At 41.5% G+C, this 16,285-nt stretch overlaps 1 protein-coding gene across 1 annotated transcript; it reads right to left on the reverse strand.

Moving 5' to 3' along the window:
* Positions 1 to 2,416: 2,416 nt before the first annotated feature.
* LOC311109016 (protein rapunzel-like) lies at positions 2,417 to 6,447 on the reverse strand. The gene is made up of 3 exons (XM_084151800.1): positions 6,265 to 6,447; positions 4,214 to 4,710; positions 2,417 to 4,061 (listed from the first exon to the last, which is right to left on the reverse strand). The coding sequence occupies exons 2-3, from the start codon at positions 4,705 to 4,707 to the stop codon at positions 3,371 to 3,373; spliced, it is 1,185 nt and encodes a 394-aa protein (XP_084007926.1). The 5' UTR covers positions 4,708 to 4,710; positions 6,265 to 6,447; the 3' UTR covers positions 2,417 to 3,370.
* Between the last annotated feature and the right edge of the window lie 9,838 nt (positions 6,448 to 16,285).

Here is a 16,285-nt window from a genome sequence, read left to right on the forward strand (position 1 = left end):
GTGCAGATGGCGAAAACACTTGTTTTGTATTCACTGGAAAAACTTTCCCCATGGTATTTCACCATACAGATGTGTTCTACAGACATTCCATACACTATTTCATAGAGTCCCATATAGAGTACCACTACTCCTAGAGAAGTGCGTAGCTGAACACTCACAAGACTACAGCCCCAACCTCTAAATGCAGATCCTCCAGCCAGGAGAGAGACCTTTTACAGAGTCAATCCTGAGTGCTGGGCTGGACATGCTGCTGTGTGTCACTGAACAAATGTTTTAATGCTTTTTATTGGATTATCCAACTTAAAGAGCAGCGGGCTGGTCGATGGTCCACTCGGACTGATGGGTAATAACATTATCCTGGGCAGGGATTGGCAGAGGCAGCCGGGCAGAGCCATCCTACCATTGATCCAGACCCTCCAGGGCCAATCTGATGCTGTCCTCCATCAAATCACTCATTTGTTTATGAAATATTGATATGGGCTGCTATCTTTTCCTGGAGACGGGTAGATGTGGTTGGTCAGAGAAGAACATGTCTCCAAACAAGCCTTTAGATCTACTAGATAGGGTTTATTAGAATGCCTAAGCAGGTTAAAATATTAAGACCAACAAACCTGTTGCTGATTGTTCGTTAATGTCTCCTAACATTAGGGGACTCAGCCATTCTGTGCAAACAACATGATGGATTTCGTGTCCTGTCTACTCAATGCTGATTGTCACAGAGTGGAAGTGTATAGGCATAGATTCCAATGGAAATGTCAGCTGTCACTTCTTTTCTATTTCATCTGTATCTAGGGGCGATTTGGAGATGGAAGACAGGGATCAATACTCTGACATTCAGCAGTGCCACTGCTTACATCAGCTACATGTGGTCCTGTTTAAATATGTGAATCTTCAAATACTTTATGAAAGTGAAAGTAAAAATCAAGCAGTTTTGGAAAATGTTTTCAGAATAGGATTATTTTCAGGTTTTGAAAGGTTTAACATTTTACCACATATTACAAATAATCTGGTATGAAAAATCAAACATGGTCATGTACAATATGTTGTTAATAGCCTCAAATTTGAATCCATAACTACTTTGAGACAGCTGTATATTGTGGAGAATCACCACGCAAAATGTGTCATTCTGAGGGAGTCTTGGACAAGGTCATTGAGAAGCCTCTTGATCTGTTTGTTGATAGCGCCCTCTGTCTTCAGAGTAGCACCGGCTCCATGTCACCTCACAACCTTTCTCATTCATTATGGAGAAACCCAGATAATATTTCTAACCAGATGAACAAGGTAACCTTGGCTCCTTCACCACAAAGCAGATTCCCTCAATAGATCAGGCTAGCAAACAGAAGATTTGTTAGTTCCATACTGGCAGTTGGAATTGACATGCTATCACAGGGAAAGCTCTTTATGCAACAGTAGATCTCCATGGATCAATAGATGTTACCAAGGAAAGCCCACAGAACCACTAATGAATATAAGAGGTTCCATGGGCTTATGCTAGGTGGTTTCTGCAATAAGAGCTGAACTAACCACCAACCCAGTGATAAACAGACCATGGACAGTGACAACATGGCTCCACTCCTGTATTAAAAAACTAAACTAAAACACATGAACCCAAATAGCCTATAAATCGAGACATTGCAATTATTTCCATACTTATATACTATAGCCAACTATGCTAGGCTGCATGAAGAGCAAAATGACGTCCAGGGATGCCCTGTTTACCCCAATTTCCCGTCCTCCTGGTGAAAAGTTGGCAATGGAATTCAACTTTGAGGCATTGTTTTTCCTGTTGTGATGATGCATTTCACCAGTAGTCTGCAGGACAGGTTTTCTGGTGTGTTTGAAGAGAAGTGCTTTTTCATGGTCTCTATTTGACACACCCATTGGTCTGCGCACATCTCTTTTCAACACACCACCTGTTTTTCAATGGTGGAAAATGTATGATCAATGAGACCCTTCTTATGGAACTCATACCCTTGCCTAAGAAACTCAACCTTCAGAGATGAGCAATGTTACCCTATTAAGCCACCCTAGTAAACAATAAGAAATCTCCTAATCCCTGTTTTCCCCACACATGGAAGACAAGGGGACAATTCAAAAAGGTCTATTTCCTACTGCACTGTATATTACAGACTCAATGAATTTTGACAGGCTTGATTTACGATAGCGTAGCACTGAGGCTAAAGCCCTGGCAGAACCATATAGCTGCTCCACCGGCTCAGAAATGATGTCCGTCTCCACCGCTCTCCACCTCCAACACGGCTAATGTGTGATTCCATCATGCTGATCCAAGCACTTTGGAGCTCGTCTTCAGGACATTAGCGTAGCCAACGGTTATTCACAGACTATCAAATCAAAGCTGTGGTCAGGAAACGCTGACTTATGTGCAAATATCAATTCAATTAGTAGAGGCCCCATTGAGTGTGGGTGCACTAGCTTGCTTTAATGGCAATAGACGTCAACATGTTTACACAAGACAGGCAAGACACACTCAGATATACATCCAATAACAGCTGATGTGTTGCCGTTTACTGTCATAAAGCATAATGACAAATGTAGAATTTGGATGCTGTTTTTATTATGACTGAATTAGTGCGAATTAGAAAGATTTGTCAATTAAACATCACTTCACATCCATGCTGTAACAACTGGCATAAATAATCTGTTCACAAATAGGCACATCTCGGGAGGTAATACCATTAAAGTTCTGCTACTGCAGCATGCTTGATATGGGTTCAGAAGCAAGGGTTTGAGTGTGTTGTGAAGACAAGGCACAGTAGAGAACACTGAGTGCCAAGTTGTTTTCACGGTCGGCAAATCAGCTGCCATGCTCTCTTTCATTGTAATGTAGGCCAGCCTGTGTCGTAGTGAAACAAAATGAGAGCACAGCTCAGCAGTTGCAATCTCAGCTAAATCATCTCTTTGGAATTATGGCCAGCAAGGTTATTCCTCACAAAAACTGTGAGTATTTGGCAGTAGGGTAAGATGCATTGAGTAAAGCTATTTAACTATGAGAGAGTATTGAGTAGACTGTGGTCATACGCTTTGCTAGGGGTTAGTCACTTATAATAAAATGCATATACAGTTCATTAAATACTCTGTAAACACTTGGCTATGGTAACACTGCCTCAAATTAGCAATACATTCAGATTTCTATACAGTGAATCTAATTGCCACCAAAGCTTCTTGCTATATACAGTGTATAGTATTACATAATGACTAGCACAAACTGCATGGCGTATTCACAAAACCTCATCACCATTTATTCCCCACACATCCTCTTTGAGGTGGTCAATTCAGAATTTAGAATAACCCCTCAGGTTGATTACATAAATGATCCCTATTTGTCTGACTTGTTGCACCTCTATCAGCATCACTCTGAGTGTACGCACAGCGCCACGTTCTTGTGCCTCTCCCAGTAGTGGCAGTCCTCAGGGAAGCTCCAGGTGGCCTCGCTCTCCTTGTGGCGACTGACAGCATGCACCACGAACCCCGCCAGCTGCTTCTCCAGGACCTCCACCACGGCCTGGGCACCGCCCTTCTTCCCCGGCCCCTCCATCAGTTGCCGGATGCAGTCGCGGGGCACCGGTTGGGGACTGGTACTGTAGGAAACTATCAGGTTGGTATCGTTCACCTGCAACACCTCGAACCAGTTCTGACCAGCCATGTGTTGGAAGTGGTCCCCGGCACGCCAGTTCCGATAGCTGCTGCCAGAGTGGTTGACCACTCGGACCGACCAGCTCACCCAGTCGTACTTCCTGGATAGGAATTCCTGTACTTCCTGAGCCGTGTCCTGAAGATTGCATTCATCTTTTTCCTGGAGAAGACGCTGGGCGTCAAGGCAGGCCTGTTCAGGGAAGGCTGCTACGCAGACTTCAATGCATGCCTTCATCTTTGATTCCACTTTCTCGATTTTGCTGCTCCAGTCATGGATGGTTTCCTGCTCCTCATCAGGGCCCTTGGTGAGGGCACAGTGGCCCAGCAGGGCAATCAGGCCCAGGCAGAAGAGCTCCTTCATCCTGACACAGAAGTCCTCCAGCACGCGCCTGTTCCTCGCCTCATACCTGAGACAGATGGAGAAGCATCCACTATTTACCATAATCACAAGTTAACAGTTCAAATTAATGCCATAAGTGTTCTCAAACTAATGTACTCAACAAACAGAATGCACCACAGGTGCATAAAGGCCCATTTAGCATGGTTAAGAACACTTTACCTCTCAACTACCTCTAAGATGGACTCCCCAAAGCTGTTGGTGCCCATCAGAGCATCATACAGCACATACAGGTTCTTCTCCCCTCCGGTCTTGGAGAAGTGCTCCAGAAACAGCCTCGTCTTGACCTCCCGAAACTGTGGCTTGGCCTCCAGAATGTCCATGTACTTTCGGAACTGGTTCCTGATGTTCTCCTCCACCAAGAAGTACTGGGAATCCAGCCGGCCCTTCTTAATCTCACAGTCAATGTCCTCCAGCTGGGTGGACAGTACGTCCAGCTTGTTCCTCACGGCCAGGAACTGCTCTTTGACATAGAAGACCTCTTTGCTCTGCACGTTGTCCAGGGCTAGTCGTAGGACAGGGGCGGCTGCCTCGCAGAGAGGGAAAAGCTCCCCTACTGCGCTGGCCAACACCTCAGCCCCTCGCTCAAAACTCTCCATCACAGCCTCGATGGCCTCTTTCTTCTGGGCCACCACCTTCTCCAGAGGACTTGTCATGCTCTGGAGAGAGAATCAATACGAAAGTTGAACTATGTGTCAATGCTTGGCATAGGTGTGCCGGTCTTCAGAAATCATGCTCACAATCTGGAGGGAAAAGCTTCACATTGCTCTCAAATAATGTGGTTGAATGCCCTATAATAACAGTTGACATTCAACCCTTTATGGGGGAAAAGTCTGTGAGTTTTCCCTGCAGAGTAACACAGATAAAATGATCAATTCCAATATCACTATTGGACATTTACAAATAAGATTGTGAACCTTGTTACAGACCAAAACACACATTCATGGGCCACATCACTATTCAATCTTAAAGGGGCAATCAACAGTTCCTACATACATTTTTGGACTTATAAAGTAATGATATGCACCCATGGATTTTTGAAGAATATAACTTTTAAATGCCTCATGAGCTTAGTTCAACTATCGTACCGTATCAGAACCCAAAATATAAGCTTGTTTTACTCCAATATTTGTCAACAAAGTAAACCTAATCATACACTCAAAACATGGTTAAAACTATATTTTTTATATCATGGATGGTCAGTCCTTAAATCCAGCTCCGTTTATGATTTGGTTACATCCATAGCTCTGTTTACATTACAAACGTTACAGCAGTGGGGTGTGTTTTGTTATAGTTTCTACTGCTGACTGCCCCTTTAATGATTGACAGCCAGTAAAAAGAAATACGTAGAATATCATATTTAAATCAATAAAGTGCTGTAGTCAGGCAGCAAGTGTAGTCACTGGCCTGGAATGCCACTATGCCACTATTTACAGACACGTTTTAGAAATGCTTGTATACAAGAGCTACATTTTTATATATCTGATATTGTCATATCACAGGTAAAAATCTGTATAATATTGAATGAGATGCAACATTTGCATGTAAAACAAATTACAATCTAAAGCCAAAAGGGGATAATACATTTACCATTTCATAAAATGACTGAAATAGACAGAGGTGTGAGCAGCCTTTCACTGGGTCTGTTTATGCCTAATTTGGTTTCAGAACCGACCAAGCCCAAGCAATATATACAAAAAATCCCCTTTCGTCCCTTGTCTGCAACCTCTAATAGGCTAAATTATTGCGTCCTTGGTCAGACCACAATCCGTAGAGGATGGACCGTCATACAGACACTGCGTCATTTTCAAATACATGATGTCCAATTAACCAAGCCTAAATAAATAAACACCAATTAGATGTGTTTTATTGGAATATATTGAAATTATATTTTTGCCAACTGCCTGTGTTGGAATTTCCAATGTTTGAAAAAAATTAAGAATAACAATTTATAGCAAATGTTGATACAAAGTTTACTTCTACAGTTGTAATACTCCAACTGCAATTAATAACTATTGCAGTTGGGTCGGTAGAATAATAGAATAATGTGTTTTCACTCATGCCCATGTATGATGGAGACGCACTGTATGGTTACATTTACGCACGCATTAGCTAAGTCGGATGAGTAACATTGGGCACACCTTGCAGTCTTTACCCTGTCTTGTTGTTTGAGAAACCCATTTCTCTCATACAACAGCACAGCGTTTCTTTACCTGATAGTGGGTCGACTTGTCCTTCACGCCCGATCAGCCCCAACAGCTGCAGTTAAGATTTTTTAAAACGTTTTCCCACGGCTCTCTTTTCACTGTGATGTTGAGGAGAGGTCCAAATAGAGAGAAGGATTCACGGCCACGCATTTAATATCTGCAGATTGACATGTAGAGACAAAGAGGGAGAGAGAGCGAGAGAGCAAGCGAGAGCAATCGAGAGAGAGAGAGAGAGAGAGAGAGAGAGAGAGAGAGAGAGAGAGGGGCGCACACTATGCGGTGGAATATTTTAGCATTCCCTCTCCCCTGTCTCAACCGCCAGTGCTTACATGAAGAGGAATTTGGTAAGCTCTTATGAGTGAGGGAAAGATAGATGTGACTGTGACTGTAATTTTCACTGATTCTCAGGTATAGGCTGAAGATCTTGGAAGAGACTATTGCGCACTTTGCGTGAAAGAGTCATCTCTTGAAAATGGGTGCGGGATGTGCACACATTGTGTATTCTGAAATGTTGTTGTTTTTTAACTCGGTAAGTACATCACGTTTGTATAAATGTGTGATAGTGTAACATGTTCTAGCAGTTAAGACATTGATCGATGGGTGAGACGTCGATACCGTTGACCCGAGCGCATCTCCCATACAGGGAAAGCTTTTATGTGCTACCTATAGCACATACAATCTTTTCTAGCCTAATCTTTTTTGTCTAACCAGCATTGTATTCAGGGGTTTACTTATTGAAATCCAATTAATGAAGTCGTGTATACAATTTGAGAATGTGCATGACTGTTTGAAGCTTTTTACCTCAATAATCAAAATAATATTGTGCCATATTGTGCCTATAATATTGTATAGGCCTATATGACAGTCAAATTACATTGATGATGTTGGTCAATTTTTACAGCTTTTACAATGAATTGAAACAACTTCATAGTGTCTAAAACAATTAACTGCATCAGTTTTATTCTCTCTCTCTGTCTCTCTCTCTCTCTGTGTGTGTGCGCGCCGTAGACATGGTGCGCGCGCGCCTCGCCTCACGAGGTACTCCCCATTCCAGCATGAACAGAAACCATTACGCAAATCACTAATCATTATAATCTGCTTATATATTTGGTTAATGCACAATTAGACCTTTCTATTCATTGAAATGTTATGAAACGGATTACACAACACAATTGAATTTAACGGCATTTAGTTGCCATTTAATTTGAAAAAAACAACAACATATTTTTCGGTGTCTTTGAAGCATGCAGCGGCCAGTCTCAAAGGATGACTTCTGACTGATGCATTAAGGTGTGGGAGCTGCACATATAGGCCAACTGCACATGAAACAAGTGCTTCCAACACGTCATGAACTTATGCAGGTAAGACAATATCTTATGTCTCAGACAGTAGGTCTACTCATCTTAATACATTTCAGTTTTGGTCCACCAACTCAGGGGACAGTGATGTGTGGGGAAACCTGTTTTTCTGGCTGGCATGGGGGCATACCACAGAGGCGTAACATATAGCTGTGTGTGCTGTCTAGATGTGTCCTCTTTAACAGTGCAGTGGCCTAAAACAAAAGCAGACTTTTGAGTAGGCCTACTCTCATAGTAACATATTTTACCAAATTAATGTATTTTTCATTTAGGCCCACCATGAGACTTATCAAAACGGCCCATAGGCCTATACATAGATTTTCTAATACAGTTTGGTATACACCAGGCCCTATGGTGGAAATATACAGTACACTCTTAGAAAAAAGGGTTCCAAAAGGGTTCTTCGCCTGTCCCCATAGGAGAACCCTTTTGGGTTCCATGTAGAACCCTACATGGAAGCCAAAAGGATTCTACCTGGAAACAAAAAGTGTTCTTCAAATGGTTCTATTATGGGGACAGCCAAAGAACCCTTTAAGATTCTACATTGCAATTTTTTTTCTAAGAGTGTAGGCACAGCATCTTCATGCAACAGCATTGGCTTGCAACAAGAAAATGACATTCACTAATACAGTTGAAGTCGGAAGTTTACATACACTTAGGTTGGAGTCATTAAAACTCGTTTTCAACCACTCCACACATTTCTTGTTAACAAACTATAGTTTTGGCAAGTCGGTTAGGACATCTACTTTGTGCATGACACAAGTAATTTTTCCAACAATTGTTTACAGACAGATTATTTCACTTATAATTCACTGTATCACAATTCCAGTGGGTCAGAAGTTTACATACACTAAGTTGACTGTGCCTTTAAACAGCTTGGAAGATTCCAGAAAATGATGTCATGGCTTTAGAAGCTTTCGATAGGCTAATTGAAATAATTTGTGTCAATTGGAGGTGTACTTGTGGATGTATTTCAAGGCCTACCTTCAAACTCAGTGCCTCTTTGCTTGACGTCATTAAACAATCAAAATAAATCAGCCAAGACCTCAGGTTCATCCTTGGGAGCAATTTCCAAATGCCTGAAGGTACCACGTTCATCTGTACAAACAATAGTACGCAAGTATAAACACTATGGGACCAAGCAGCCGTCATACCGCTCAGGAAGGAGACGCGTTATGTCTCCTAGAGATGAACGTACTTTGGTGCGAAAAGTGCAAATAAATCCCAGAACAACAGCAAAGGACCTTGTGAAGATGCTGGAGGAAACAGGTACAAAAGTATCTATATCCACAGTAAAACAAGTCCTATATCGACATAACCTGAATGGCCGCTCAGCAAGGAAGAAGCCACTGCTCCAAAACCGCCATAAAAAAGCCAGACTACGGTTTACAACTGCACATGGGGACAAAGATCGTACTTTTTGGAGAAATGTCCTCTGGTCTGATAAAACAAAAATTGAACTGTTTGGCCATAATGACCATCGTTATGTTTGGAGGAAAAAGGGGAAGGCTTGCAAGCCGAAGAACACCATCCCAACCGTGAAGCATGGGTGTGGCAGCATCATGCTGTGGAGGTGCTTTGCTGCAGGAGGGACTGGTGCACTTCACAAAATAGATGGCATCATGAGGAAGGAAAATTATGTGGATATATTGAAGCAACATCTCAAGACATCAGTCAGGAAGTTAAAGCTTGGTCGCAAATGGGTCTTCCAAATGGACAATGACCCCAAGCATACTTCCAAAGTTGTGGCAAAATGGCTTAAGGACAACAAAGTCAAGGTATTGGAGTGGCCATCACAAAGCCCTGACCTCAAGCCTATAGAACATTTGTGGGCAGAACTGAAAAAGTGTGTGCGAGCAAGGAGGCCTACAAACCTGACTCAGTTACATCAGCTCTGTCAGGAGGAATGGGCCAAAATTCACCCAACTTATTGTGGGAAAATTGTGGAAGGCTACCTGAAACGTTTGACCCAAGTTAAACAATTTAAAGGCAATGCTACCAAATACTAATTGAGTGTATGTAAACTTCTGACCCACTGGGAATGTGATGAAAGAAATAAAAGCTGAAATAAATCATTCTCTCTACTATTATTCTGACATTTCACATTCTTGAAATAAAGTGGTGATCCTAACTGACCTAAAACAGGGAATTTTTACTAGGATTAAATGTCAGGAATTGTGAAAAACTGAGTTTAAATGTATTTGGCCAAGTTGTATGTAAACTTCCGACTTCAACTGTACATTCTAGTGATTTATTGTAAGGATGTCTTAACTACTTATGAGTTATGACAGCAAATAGCAAATGTTAAAATGCACTTTATCATTAGGTATTAAATTAACTTATATGGCATCATGTGTGGGTGCCTACAGTAGCAGTGGTCCCAAATGTTTACTTATCATGATTCCAAGTCTATTCTGACACCTAGAGGTATGAAATTATACTACAGCAGGGTTCTCCTACCCTGTTCCTGGAGAGCTAGTCTCCTGTAGGTTTTCGCTCCAACCCAGTTGTAACTAACCTGGCTCATCTTATCAACCAGCTAATTATTAGAATTAGGTGTGCTAGATTAGGGTTGGAGTGAAAACCTACAGGAAGGTAGCACTCCAGGAACAGGGATGGAGAGCCATGTACTACAGCCACTACCCGATTGGCTTCATGCAACACATGGGTCCAATCCCTAAAGGACCCATAGACCCTACACTCTATGCACTTCTGGAGCTCTGATAATATTAGACATGTGCAATCAATATGGTAATAGTTCCACCTTGCCCTCTGATAGGCTAAGTGGAAGTTTCACCATATTGCTTATACCAATCAAATCCTCTCAGATCTCCGCAAGTGCATAGGGTCTAGGGGTCCATTTGGGATTGGGCCATGGACTCAGGGGCAGACTGGCCATTGAGAAGTTTGGGCAAATGCCAGATGTAATTTTTTGTTTCACAAAATTATTTAGCTAATAATTTGGGTCTTGGGGGAAGGAAATGGGCGAGTGTTAGAAATGTTCATACAGTGGGGAAAAAAAGTATTTAGTCATTTATTTATTTTTATTTTTTGTTATTTCACCTTTACTTAACCAGGTAAGCCAGTTGAGAACAGCTTCTCATTTACAACTGCGACCTGGCCAAGATAAAGCAAAGTAGTGCAATAAAAACAACACAGAGTTACATATGGGGTAAAAAAAAACATAAAGTCAGAAATACAACAGAAAATATATATACAGTGTGTGCAAATGTAGCAAGTTATGGAGGTAAGGCAATAAATAGGCTATAGTGCAGAATAATTACAATAGTATTAACACTGGAATGCTAGATGTGCAAGAGATTATGTGCAAATAGAGATACTGGGGTGCAAAAGAGCAAAATAAATAACAATATATGGATGGGGTAGTTGGGTGGGCTAATTTCAGATGGGCTGTGTACAGGTGCAGTGATCGGTAAGGTGCTCTGACAACTGATGCTTAAAGTTATTGAGGGAGATAAGAGTCTCCAGCTTCAGAGATTTTTGCAATTCGTTCCAGTCATTGGCAGCAGAGAACTGGAAGGAATGGCGGCCAAAGGAGGTGTTGGCTTTGGGAATGACCAGTGAGATATACCTGCTGGAGCGCAGACTACGGGTGGGTGCTGCTATGGTGACCAATGAGCTAAGATAGGGGATTTGCCTAGCAGTGATTTATAGATGGCCTGGAGCCAGTGGGTTTGACGACGAACATGTAGTGAGGACCAGCCAACAAGAGCGTACAGGTCACAGTGGTGGGTAGTGTATGGGGCTTTGGAGACAAAACGGATGGCACTGTGATAGACTACATCCAATTTGCTGAGTAGAGTGTTGGAGGCTATTTTGTAAATGACATCGCCGAAGTCAAGGATCGGTAGGATAGTCAGTTTTACGAGGGCATGTTTGGCAGCATGAGTGAAGGAGGCTTTGTTGCGAAATAGGAAGCCGATTCTAGATTTAACTTTGGATTGGAGATTCTTTATGTGAGTCTGGAAGTTGAGTTTACAGTCTAACCAGACACCTAGATATTTGTAGTTGTCCACATACTCTAGGTCAGACCCGTCGAAAGTGGTGATTCTAGTCGGGTGGGCGGGTGCTAGCAGCGTTCGATTGAAAAGCATGCATTTAGTTTTACTAGTGTTTAAGAGCAGTTGAAGGCTACTGAAGGATTGTTGTATGGCATTGAAGCTCGTTTGGAGGTTTGTTAACACAGTGTCAAATGAAGGGCCAGATGTATACAAAATGGTGTCGTCTGCGTAGAGGTGGATCTGAGAGTCACCAGCAGCAAGAGCGACATCATTGATATACACAGAGAAAAGTGTCGGCCCAAGAATTGAACCCTGTGGCACCCCCATAGAGACTGCCATAGGTCCAGACAACAGGCCCTCCGATTTCACACACTGAACTCTATCTGAGAAGTAGTTGGTGAACCAGGCGAGGCAGTCATTTGAGAAACCAAGGCTATTTAGTCTGCCAATAAGAATGCGGTGGTTGACAGAGTCGAAAGCCTTGGCCAGGTCGATGAAGACGTCTGCACAGTACTGTCTATTATCAATCGCGGTTATAATATCGTTTAGGACCTTGAGCGTGGCTGAAGTGCACCCGTGACCGTCAGCCAACAATTGTGCAAGTTCTCCCACTTAAAAAGATGAGAGAGGCCTGTAATTTTCATCATAGGTACACGTCAACTATGACAGACAAATTGAGAAAAAAGAATCCAGAAAATCACATTGTAGGATTTTTTATGAATTTATTTGCAAATTATGGTGGAAAATAAGTATTTGGTCAATAACAAAAGTTTCTCAATACTTTGTTATATACCCCTTGTTGGCAATGACACAGATCAAACTTTTTCTGTAAGTCAAGGTTTTCACACACTGTTGCTGGTATTTTGGCCCATTCCTCCATGCAGATCTCCTCTAGAGCAGTGATGTTTTGGGGCTGTCGCTGGGCAACACGGACTTTCAACTCCCTCCAAAGATTTTCTATGGGGTTGAGATCTGGACACTGGCTAGGCCACTCCAGGACCTTGAAATGCTTCTTACGAAGCCACTCCTTCGTTGCCCGGGAGGTGTGTTTGGGATCATTGTCATGCTAAAAGACCCAGCCACGTTTCATCTTCAATGCCCTTGCTGATGGAAGGAGGTTTTCACTCAAAATCTCACGATACATGGCCCCATTCAGTCTTTCCTTTACACGGATCAGTCGTCCTGGTCTCTTTGCAGAAAAACAGCCCCAAAGCATGAAGTTTCCACCCCCATGCTTCACAGTAGGTATGGTGTTCTTTGGATGCAACTCAGCATTCTTTGTCCTCCAAACACGATGAGTTGAGTTTTTACCAAAAAGTTCTATTTTGGTTTCATCTGACCATATGACATTCTCCCAATCCTCTTCTGGATCATCCAAATGCACTCTAGCAAACTTCAGACGGGCCTGGACATGTACTGGCTTAAGCAGGGGGACACGTCTGGCAATGCAGGATTTGAGTCCCTGGCGGAGTAGTGTGTTACTGATGGTAGGCTTTGTTACTTTGGTCCCAGCTCTCTGCAGGTCATTCACTAGGTCCCCCCGTGTGGTTCTGGGATTTTTGCTCACCGTTCTTGTGATCATTTTGACCCCACGGGGTGAGATCTTGCGTGGAGCCCCAGATCGAGGGAGATTATCAGTGGTCTTGTATGTCTTCCATTTCCTAATAATTGCTCCCACAGTTGATTTCTTCAAACCAAGCTGCTTACCTATTGCAGATTCAGTCTTCCCAGCCTGGTGCAGGTCTACAATTTTGTTTCTGGTGTCCTTTGACAGCTCTTTGGTCTTGACCATAGTGGAGTTTGGAGTGTGACTGTTTGAGGTTGTGGACAGGTGTCTTTTATACTGATAACAAGTTCAAACAGGTGCCATTAATACAGGTAACGAGTGGAGGACAGAGGAGCCTCTTAAAGAAAAAGTTACAGGTCTGTGAGAGCCAGAATTCTTGCTTGTTTGTAGGTGACCAAATACTTATTTTCCACCATAATTTGCAAATAAATTCATTAAAAATCCTACAATGGGATTTTCTGGATTTTTTTCTCTCAATTTGTCTGTCATAGTTGACGTGTACCTATGATGAAAATGACAGGCCTCTCTCATCTTTTTAAGTGGGAGAACTTGCACAATTGGTGGCTGACAAAATACTTTTTTTCCCCACTGTACTTAATTCTGGTCCCAGTCCGTCCCTGCATGGATTTCTCAATTCTCAGCTCCTACCTTTTTCAATGTCTCAGATACAGTCAGGTCCATAATTATTGGCATCCTTGAAAAGATGAGCAAAAAAAGACTGTATAAAATAAATAATACAAATACTGAGCTACAGTGCCTAAAGAAAGTCTACATGCACTTTAACTTTATTTCCTACAGATCTACACAACATACAAAAATAATAATAATAATAATACAGAAATATCATCATTGGATAATGTGTATTTTGCATTCAAATGTGTGTAATTGTCCTGCAGAAAAATAAAATCCCAGGGTTAGGTTTTCAAAAGACAGGTGAGTTTTCCTATAACTTTTACCTGGTCTTTGCTTCTTTCATATTTATTTGGATCCTAACAAACTCTCAAGGCCATGCCAGTGACAAGCATACCCATAACATGATGCTGCCACCTCAATATTTGAAAATACAAAGGGATCAACAACATTGCATTCACTCCATATCACTGGCCTGTATGACAAAGTGAAAAGAAAGAAGCCTGTGCTAAAATATACACTCCAAATCATCCATTCTGTTTGCAACAAGGCTGTTAAGTAATACTGCAAGACAAAACGGCAAATAAATTAAATATTTGGCCTAAATTCAAAACTACATTTTGGTGGCAGCATCACGTTATGGGTATGCTTGTCATCGATAGGGACTGGGGAGTATGTCAGGATCAAAATAAATATGAAAGGAGCAAAGCCCAGGTGAAAAGTTAGAGGAAAACCCACCTCAGTCTTCTGAAAACCTAACCCTGGGATAGAGTTTTATTTTTCAGCGAGACAATTACACACATTTTCATGCCAAAGACACACCAGAATGGCTTTCCAAGAGGTGTTCATGAGTGGTCTAGTCTCAGTCTCAGAACTTGAGCAATTTTGACAAAAACAATGGATATATGTTGCCTTAAGAGTTGTGCAAAGTTGATGGAATCTTATTCCAAACGATTCACAGCTGTAATGGCTGCCAAAGGTGCTTCCACCAAGTATTAATTCAAGGGGGTGGAGACTTATCCAATTATGATATTTCAGTTTAGTTTGTATTCGTTTAGAAACATTTCTATAACCTTCTTTCACATTGAAAATGTGGAGTAGGTTGTGTAGATCTGTAGGGGAAAAAATCCAATTTAATCCCTTTTTAGATGTAATTTTCAGGCAGCATAATATGAAACGTGAAAAAGGTTCAAGAGGGTGTAGACTTTCTGTTACATGCTCAAAAAATGGCGTAAATTATTGTTATTTTATACTAATACAATTTCTCAGAAAAATTGATTTTGTTTAACAAGTCTCAAAAGATAGGGTAAAAAATTATTGGCACCCCTGTTTTCAATACTCTAGCACCCTCCCCTTGCGAGGATAACTACACTGAGCCTTTTCCGAATTGCATTATTTATTGTATAGTATTTTTTTATCAAGTGTGCCAATAATTATGGACCTGACTGTATGTATTGCCCCTCATCATCATTTTGAGATAAACCAAGTTAAAATGATGATACTATTGTGAATGCCTCAAGATATTTTAATGCATAAAATCAACCAAATACAAGTGATATTTAACGTTCAATCTTTATTCATAGTGCTGCATAGCACATCCAGGCAACAAAGAACATAACAAAAAAAAGGCTATGACGTTTAGATGAGGAGCATATATTTTCAGAAAGCCCTAAAGAGGTAAATATATTTCCATCTATTCATTTTAACAGTGCAGAATTATAACTATTTAACAGCCATACATCTCGGTTGTAACAATATGAGAGACAGGGACTGGTACCACAGAATAGCCATTCCATTGAATATAGGGTTATGAATCAGAGAGCTCTCTTGGATCGGTGAGCATAGAAATGGCATCAATAACACTGGAAATCTGAGTAGTGGGGTTAATAGCACAGAAGAGATCAAAACAAACTGCAGTGCTTTAGAGCACAAGAACAAATGAAGTAGAGAACATAACTTTGTGAACCCTTTCTTAGGCAAAGACATAGTAAGGGGACACGGAACGTGGACCACAGTGTAAGAGGAGACACTGTTGGTCAGTTTTGAGAGGATACTGATCAAAATAAAAACTACTATGGAAAATTAAGATATATAAAATCCCCAAAACATCCCCATAATATATTTTAGTCATTTTTTATCTTTTACCTCACTTTTGGTGTAAATTGCTTCAAAATATGAAAATAATATAATACATTAAGTGAAAAGAAAGAGGGGCACAGAGCAAAGACAATTCCCCAGAAATCAAATTATTTAGGGTGTGTTCGTATATTCAGAGCGTTGTCAGAATCTCCGTTTGTAAATTCAGAGCATTTCGCTCTGGCCGAGGAATAGGGTTAATCTGAGCGTTCTGACCTCACAACGGCAGACAAGCACCCAAGCTAACTGGCTAAAGTTGGCTAGCTTGCTAGCTACTTCCAGACACAAATGAGAGAACACCTCACACTGACCAT

This window comes from Coregonus lavaretus (assembly GCF_964263955.1).
Source record: "Coregonus lavaretus genome assembly, chromosome: 3".
In the NCBI taxonomy this organism is placed as follows: Eukaryota; Metazoa; Chordata; class Actinopteri; order Salmoniformes; family Salmonidae; genus Coregonus; species Coregonus lavaretus.